The sequence below is a fragment of the Pseudocercospora fijiensis genome, assembly GCF_000340215.1.
Source record: "Pseudocercospora fijiensis CIRAD86 unplaced genomic scaffold MYCFIscaffold_7, whole genome shotgun sequence".
Classification (NCBI taxonomy): Eukaryota; Fungi; Ascomycota; class Dothideomycetes; order Mycosphaerellales; family Mycosphaerellaceae; genus Pseudocercospora; species Pseudocercospora fijiensis.
The window spans coordinates 2,877,552-2,885,928 of NW_006921538.1; the positions used below are offsets into that span (position 1 = coordinate 2,877,552).

Consider the following 8,377-nt stretch of genomic DNA (forward strand, 5'->3'; position numbering starts at 1 on the left):
AGTGCTTATAGAAGCTTAATTAAATAGTGTTTTAGTACTACTAAGACTGCTAATTGTTATCTTATACTATAGAAGTCTCTAACACTACGGATTTCCGGGCTTATAACTATCACGCATAGCGCAGTAGATTACTTACGTAATACTGCCTTGCTAGCGGTTCAATATAGCTTCGTTGATTGCCTATGTTCTGCTTATTCTGTAGTCTAAAATACAGTGTGGAAATCCTTCTCCTGCCAAGAAGTCACGTGCTGTCATGTGACTGAGCTTACGTGTCACATGGCAGCCCACTGAATTGCGGTGGTCGCGTCGTCTCCCATGTGTGATCGATGGTGCACACTCTCCAGCATCATGAGCGCCTCTCGACTCGTAACTGATCTGTTGTTCTGCTGATTGAATGGTGATGGATGTCGTTGAGGCCGAAGCGAAACATTGCCGACAAGCGGCCGGTGACGTGCTTCGATCCATTCTATTCATCATTCTGCCTCTGATTCTTCTATATAAGCGTGCTGGCGGCATTTCGAGCGAGCGGAGGATGTAGATCAACGGCAAGAGCAAGGAATATGGGCTCACTTCCGCCTCGCCAACGCTTTCGAGCGAACAACGTAGCCATCATAGGCGCTGGACCATCGGGCTTAGCAGCGGCAAAGTACGACAGTCCGCCTTCTCACATGGCGGCATGGGACTGATTGGAAAGGTAGGTACTTACTTGCAGAGCATGCCTTCTCACGCATCACCATCATTGAGCAGCGAACTACGGTTGGAGGACAGTGGAACTACATCCCATGCGATGCCGAATCCGCCCAAGATTTTCCGATACCACAAACCAGTCCACATGCGCGTTTAGAGCGGCCGATATGGAAGAGTAGCAATACATCTAAGGAGCCGAGTCAAGATGCGCAGGAGCAAGCACAATTTATGACTGCAATCTATGAGCGACTCGAAACAAATATCCCTCGTGATCTGATGGCCTTTTCAGATCTTGAATGGCCAGGAGACCGCCAGCTATTTCCAAAACACGAGGACGTGCTGGAGTATACCGAGCAATACGCGAAGGACGTGTTGCATCTGATACAATTCCGAACACAAGTCCTGGACGTACGGCCTCATGGCCAAGATCAGTGGCTAGTCAAAACCAAGGCGGTGCATCAGAATCTAGCCAGCACGCCTGTGGAAGAAGTATACGACGCTGTGATCGTGGCCAGTGGCCATTATGCTGTCCCGTATATACCGGACGTGCCTGGCATCCAGCACTGGAATAGAGCTTATCCGGGCCGTATCACACACTCAAAGTACTATCGAAACCCTGAGAACTATGCCGGCAAGAAGGTCATCGTCGTCGGGAACTCTGCTTCTGGTATCGATATTGGTGCTCAAATAGCCACTGTTTGCAAATTGCCATTATTGATATCTCAGAAGTCAGAATCATATCTCAACGTTGGTGGAGCTTCGCCGGAGAAGCAAGAGAAGCCAGAGATCATCGAATATCTACTGGAAAGCCGAGGAGTCAAGTTTGCAGATGGCACCACCGAGACCGACATCGATGCCATCGTATATTGTACTGGCTACTTCTATTCGTATCCATTTCTGGATTCTCTTGATCCTCCAGTGATAACTACAGGTCGAAGGGTGGAGAACTTATACCATCATCTGTTCTACAGACAACGACCTACCCTGTCATTCCTGGTCTTGACCCAAAAGGTCATCCCATTTGCATTTGCGGAAGTGCAGTCGGCATTGGTTGCAAGAGTGCTCTCTGGGCGCTTAACGCTCCCAAGTGAGGAAGAAATGAGGGCATGGGAAGAAGACAACGTCAGGGAGGCTGGCGAAGGAACGTCATTCCACGTGCTGCAGTTTCCAAAAGACGCAGACTACCTTAACACGCTTCACGACTGGGCTGTCAGCATTGACGAGAACGGCTCGATAGGCAAAAAGCCACCCTACTGGAGGGAGAAGCAGTATTGGATAAGAGAACGGTTCCCAAATATCAAGAAAGCCTTCAATGATCTAGGCGAAGCTCGCCACAAGGCACGAAGGTTAGAAGACGTAGGCTATGACTTCGAGGCGTGGCGGCGCGAGAAAGAGAAGGAGGAGCATATTCTATAGATCAGGCGGCGAGGATCTGGTGAATTGAAAGTTTCTCAACTCCGACCGCACATTTGATTTCTTCTCTTTCGGTCCACATTTACAACATAAGCATATACGACAACCCAAAATGGCTTGGGACGCCTCGCGTGCAATGGCCCAATTCTACAGCAACAACATTATCGCCGACAACATGACTGCTCGCAATGGTCATGGCACTCCATACCCAGTAGACTCCAAAGAACTCAGGATCCTTCAAGATCCGCTCTTTGGCCCTGGATCTAGAGGCTTTCGAACCAACCCGCCTCGAATCTCACTCCAACAAGCCTACGAACGGCTGTGCACGTATCAGCGACCCGATGCGAAAAGTAACAACAGATGGAAGGCTCTACGTGAGGCGATGAAATGCGAAAAACTCACATGGGACCTCATCATCAAGATGTTCGACGACATTGATGCCTGCTTCTTCAATGGCGATCTCCGAAGAAGAGTATATCTACGCTGGAGACCTTTTGATGGCGAAGAAGAGATTGCCATCGGGGTGACGATGTCTGCATGCGCCTGGGAAAATCGCAAAAGGGTGTCGATCTCGTTGCGGACAAATCACAAGTGGGAAGCTGTGCCCAAGACTTCTGTTCTTGGCACACTTGTGCATGAAATGGTGCACGCCTACTTCTTGATACACTGTGGAGAGCTCGGGTCATTGGAATTCGGATGCATGGACCCGAGTCACGGAACGGTCTTCACCGCGGCGGCGAACATGCTGGAGAGACTGACTTCGCTGGATCTGACTACTGATTCGATAATGAATTCTATGCTCAAGGAATCTCCAGCAACGGGGCCGAACGGCCGAGGGACGATGGATATGATGCCTCAACATGGGTATGGATATGGACCTCAGGTGGCGTGGCCGGGTATGTGGTTCTGAACATGAATTCATCATTAAAATCGACAGCTGTAGGTATCAAGCAAGCAAACAAACTGTATACAAGAACGAGTGACTTCACAAATCCAAGACCAACCAAAAGCATCGTCAACCTTTATCAACTCACTCAACCGTTCACATATAGGCCGGCGTAGCAGAAGGCGGCAACCCATCTCCCTCACTCTTGACAACCTTACCTCTCCTCCCTCGCCTCACAAAAACCTGACAGATGATAGTAACAACAAACATAAAAATCGCAACCTAGACAAGCAAACCATCAGTCAAAACATCCACTCTCTCTTCCCTCCCCCAGCCCTAGATAGTAGTAAGTATTCTCAACTCACCAAAGCCAAAGCAAACCCCGCCACCAACAACCTACACGCCAGAACACCTCCATCCCTCCAAATCTCCCTCAAAAACTCCAAAGTCTCATCATCCCAATCCCTCCAATGATTCCCACTACACCCAAACCTCGCACTGCGATTCATGCCCGCGATGGCGATCATCAGGATAAGAGAAACGGCATCGCCGAAAATTGAGAAGAGCCAGAGGAGGCTGATGCCGGCGGTGCAGCAGATCAGGAGGGTTTGGATGGCGGTGTAGAGGAGGACGACGGCGGCGAGACCGAGGGTGGCGGCGTTGTGGGTTGTGGCGTCTACGGTTGTGAACTAGGGAGGGAGGGAGGGTTAGTGAGGGAAGGAGGGAAGAGGGGTGAAGATTTTCTACAGACATACCCAAGCGAAACTCCCGACAATAAGTAAAGAACAAATCAGAGCTGTAAAATAAGCTGTGATCATAATCATACGGAGCAGACCGCCTTTGATCGCCATGGGTTTTTTCTTTCTTCTTTCTCTTTCGGATGATACGGAATTGTTACGGAATTGTTCTGTGAAGCGAGTAAAGGACATGTATCTCAATTCGATTCGATCCTACACCCTACCTTTTATCTTGCTCCCATGCCTGCTGCGTACCATCTACGACTTGTCCAAGCTGTTTCAGATGTGTAGAAAAGTGACGCGGTTCTTGGCCACGAAGCTACCTAGCCCCAGCTACGCCTGGCATGAGCATACTATATGGAATAGTCGGATGAAGTCAGTTCGGTGAGTGCCAGCATGGGTTTGGCTTGGGTCGGTATTCTTCTTGGGGATTGTGAGAGTCAAGACAGTGCGCAGAGGTGCGGGATTTGTCTTGGACGATGTGACAAGAATCTTGGTGTCCTCGCAAACCAGGCATTGAGCTTTCTGCGCCGCTGCAGCTTTCGTCAGCTTCACAGGTCGCCAAGGCTTGTCATATCTGCAAATAGGTCTCCAGCCACATTGATGTTGGCATGCCTGTCGCCTTACTGTATTCATGGCATGTGGCCGGCAGTCAGTAGCGCAAAACGAGACTGCGAATACTGTTGAGGACCAAAGTGACGCCTCGTGATCGAAGGAAGGAGCTAGGGTGGTGTTTTCCAGTCAAGCATCGCCTTGCGATCTGCTCCTTGATTTCTGGCGCCAACGCAGCGCGCAAACATTATTAAGTCGGCCGTTACGAGTACACTTGTACCCCTCTCTAAATGTACTTCCAGTGCCGATATTTAAGATCCTCCATATGTTTGTTGATGATGCTGCTAGCCAATAACTCCAAACGCCTTGCCAAACAACTGCTGCACAATAACAGGACTCCGAGTATGATGGGTATCTTCTGGGCAGGCGACGAGATAAGTACGATGGGAAAGTAGCGAGTAAGATGATTCGATGAAGCGGCGGAATCTGCAACGCGTGAGGGTCAGCTGCTGGCTCTGAAACACCACGAGCTGCGAACGTGCGGAGGCATACTAGGTTTCTCGTCGGATCACCGGTGCACCTGGCTGCTCTTGCCATCGTTGACTATCCCAAAGTTAGCATGTAAATCTACGCATGTCTGCGTCGGCATGGCGTGGCGTACCAAAGTATGATCCCTTCACGGCGGCAGAAATGCCCACTCCTAAGCCCACGGCGATGCCGATGACAAGAACGGCGATAGCAATCTTGACCAGGATACGGTTCCTCGCACCGAGCTTGCTCCATTGTGCGCGGACGGGCATGCAGCAGCCTCCTCGAGCCGCCCTTCTCTGCTTCTTGTCTTCCTTGTACTTTTGCTTCAGTGTTTGTGTCGAGGGCCACATCTGACATTCTTTCGTGTGCTCTACAGCCGTCTTCGCCGAGAAGGGGTGTTCGTCGTAGGAGTGAGGCGTGAGTGGGGTGTCGTTGCCACTCTCAAGGTCCTTCTCGTGGACTTGGTGCACCTTGGCATGTTTGGTGGCCGACAGCGGTAAGGATAGCTCGTTTGATGAAGGTGGGTGTTGGTAGAAGGGGGAGTGTGGAGGTACGTGTGGCCCAGTGTATTCGTCTTGGAAGCTGCTCCGCGAGACTGCAGGCGTAAGTGCAGGAGAATTGGTGACGAGGTGTGGGAGCTGTGCTGGGCGCTCCGGTGTTGGCACGATCGAAGCTCCAAACGTGGTATCGTTGGCAGTGGCCATTTTGGCTTCAAGGCTCCGTAGCTGGATCGGAGGACTTGGGTGGGCGGGAGATTGGTGGTATATAGCCTAGCGTCTCGCTGGGTGCGGCAGGGCGCAAGTATCGACTCGGCAGGTAGGCTTCGAAGTTCGTAGTACAGCAAGAATGCAGTTGGAGAAAGGCTAATGTCGATCGGATGGGTTGGTGAATGGGTGGGCGAGCGAGGCGAGCAGGGAGTTCTTGTTCCAGTTGTGCTGATTGCGTGGCTCAAGGATGTCGCAGTGAAGGTCTCACTGTGTGTGGTGCACTGCTCTATCCCGGAACCTGGAAAGGTTGTAATGCTGTCCAAGCACCTGCTGCGGGCGTCGCTCGGCTGCTACAACTAGAGTTACCGGTGTTGCTGTGACGGAGCGGAAGACAGGTCACAGCCGAATGGGAATGGCAAGGCAAGGTATACGATAATACAGAGTTGTGAGGGGAGGGGTAGAGGCAGAGACAGAAATGCGAGGTCTTGGGGGCTATTGTAGAACTGGAACTCAGAAGGACGATACGGGACATGTAGGTAGGACAGTAGCTCCGTAGTAGTACTCCGTCGTGTAGTAGCATACTTTGGCGACCGCAATCCTGTAATAATATGATACAGTGTGGCAGCACCCGGCATTACAGGCAGAACTATCGATATCGTGCGGCGTGGCCAATGGAGCACCGCGCGGCAGGCTCTTCTCTAGTACCGCGTGATTTCGATGGCGCCCATGCTCATCAAGCACACTCCTCGCGGACCTGAATATACTCCTCGCACGCCGCTAGCGTCTGCGCATATATGTTAAGCGGAAAACGGTGGCACTACAGAATCGGGATGATCGCCGGCTACCTATTACAAGCTCAATTATACATATGCAGGAACAGGAACGGCTCCTAAACTTAGCTCCCCGACGTCGACAGCGTATCCCGGTCCCTCCCATAGTGATGGAGCCCACCATCCAGTGTATCGTGTATACAGCGTGTAATACACCATGTACACAGCCCTCGAGGTCGGATGCCTAGTATACACTCATAGAGGAGTCATGCAATTCGCGGATAACAGCCGAGATACAGGCTCAGCGCCGTCGGCGGTCGGGTTTCTTAAGATATCGAGGTATTAATGTAGGCCCTCTCCTGTATACACCTAGTATACACCCGTATATTACATAGTGTATACAGCGTCTTAACGCATCGGAGTGAAAGAGCGCTAATGCGTTCTAGGGTGTCGTAACCCTTATTAAGCGGCACCGCTTGCTATACAAAGTATAGTGTAACTAGGTGTTAGAAGCCAATTAGTGCGATTTCGAGGAACCTTAGTTCTTTAGCTAGTATAGTAACGATTAGGGTTAAGAAGGAGGGTGTTTTTAAAGCCGTATAGAAGGCTAGTTTAGTAACGATTAGGGTTAAGAAGGAGGGTGTTTTTGAAGCCGTATAGAAGGCTAGTTTAAAGACTGCTATCTACTACTGTATTTAACCGCTATTAGCGTCAATTACTGTACGACAACGAGCCGGTATACTATTAACCCATTCCTGCACTAATTCTATAGATACGTTGTAGTATTCTTCGATAATTGCTAGCTAAAGGTTACGGCCTATTAGTCTGTTTCTACGGCGTTCAATTGCCTGCTTAATTACTCGCTATAGGTTCTCGATAGGGTTCAAATCTAGTAATAAAGGTAGCTAGTTGTTTATAACAATAATGCGGCGAGCTCGTAGTTAGTTAAGTGTGTGTCTAGCCGTATATATAGGCGCCGAGTCTTGTTAGAAGACTGCTATTCTTAATAGTAAGGCAGGCTCGTATCCGAGAGGGTGTTGTTAGCTAGTAATAAGGCCATTTATCCGACTTATCTCTTCTTAAACAATTAGCAAGACCTTCGCACTATATAACTCTTTATTAATATTGCCCTATTACTTGTCCTATAGTAGGAGTAGTCCTTTGCCGCTAATACTACTAATATAGGCCCAAATTATCTAGTAAGGAAGGCGTTAGAAGCGAGGCCTCGAATAACAGTCTTAGTTGCGCTTACTAACTAGTCGAGTAACAAAGAGCCTCTTATATAATCTATTGCGTATAGTATACTCGTCGCTCTATAGAACGTTCGCCTAGTCTTCTTTAGTAAAGTGTTAATAGTATTAAGCCTATTCGAGGCGGAGTCGTCGAATACGGTCGTTATAGAAGGGCCGAGGGCGTATAACGCAGCGGCGATAACTATGCCTCCTATAGATGCGAGAGATAGTTACAGGACTACAAGTTAAGCCGAGTAAGTCTCTAACTTCCTAAAAAGTTATACGGCGTGTTATGGAATTCTAAGTAATAAATTCGACGATTTAGCGCTCTTATCTATCCGTATAGAGCCTGCGGCCTCGTCGTTATATCGGTACGTAGGCGAGGACAATTTCTCGAGGAGGGTGCGAATAGTCGAATTCGTCGACTCGGTAGGCTCGGTAGCGCCTAGGAGTGAAAGGCTCGTAAACGATGCGATAGATAGTCGACAATGCCCTCCGAGACTACTCTAAGATGTAAATAATCGGCTATTTAGCTATTCGGTACAGTTGTTTAATAGTAGTACGCAGTTTGTATAGTAGGACAGCTCGGCGATAGACACGCTCTTCGGTAGTTTGTTAGGTCGCGATTTCGTACGTTAGCAATAGCCCTAGCGGTCTAAAAAGAAGGGATTAAAGTGTTAGCAGAGTTAACTAGCTAGAGGGACGATTTGTAAGTAGTATAGCAGGCAGTGTCGGGTACAATAAATTAGTATATTGTATCGATTAAGAGAGTTACTCTATATTTAGGACTAAAGCCTAAGAATCGGTAGTCGGCGTTTCGGTTAACTAACTCTAGTCTAATAGGAATCGCCGGGCACGCGGG

General features: G+C 49.3%; 3 protein-coding genes across 3 annotated transcripts; 2 read left to right on the top strand and 1 right to left on the bottom strand.

The window, feature by feature from the left end:
• The first annotated feature begins 358 nt into the window (after positions 1-358).
• On the top strand, positions 359-2,147 carry MYCFIDRAFT_156146 (uncharacterized protein). The gene is made up of 3 exons (XM_007931145.1): positions 359-646; positions 699-1,335; positions 1,417-2,147. The coding sequence occupies exons 1-3, from the start codon at positions 561-563 to the stop codon at positions 2,101-2,103; spliced, it is 1,410 nt and encodes a 469-aa protein (XP_007929336.1). The 5' UTR covers positions 359-560; the 3' UTR covers positions 2,104-2,147.
• Positions 2,148-2,212: 65 nt separating this feature from the next.
• On the top strand, positions 2,213-3,010 carry MYCFIDRAFT_78127 (uncharacterized protein; the record flags this gene model as incomplete). The annotated part of the gene is made up of 1 exon (XM_007930749.1): positions 2,213-3,010. One exon carries the CDS (start codon positions 2,213-2,215, stop codon positions 3,008-3,010), a length of 798 nt encoding a protein of 265 aa, XP_007928940.1.
• Positions 3,011-3,046: 36 nt separating this feature from the next.
• On the bottom strand, positions 3,047-6,502 carry MYCFIDRAFT_177329 (uncharacterized protein; the record flags this gene model as incomplete). Its single annotated transcript, XM_007931146.1, has 20 exons — positions 3,047-3,063; positions 3,090-3,133; positions 3,177-3,268; positions 3,302-3,322; positions 3,352-3,662; positions 3,738-3,919; positions 3,948-3,997; positions 4,024-4,056; positions 4,078-4,349; positions 4,396-4,497; positions 4,572-4,640; positions 4,673-4,826; positions 4,856-4,878; positions 4,907-5,449; positions 5,488-5,780; positions 5,812-5,887; positions 5,914-6,016; positions 6,057-6,255; positions 6,287-6,330; positions 6,380-6,502. The coding sequence occupies 20 exons, from the start codon at positions 6,500-6,502 to the stop codon at positions 3,047-3,049; spliced, it is 2,751 nt and encodes a 916-aa protein (XP_007929337.1).
• Between the last annotated feature and the right edge of the window lie 1,875 nt (positions 6,503-8,377).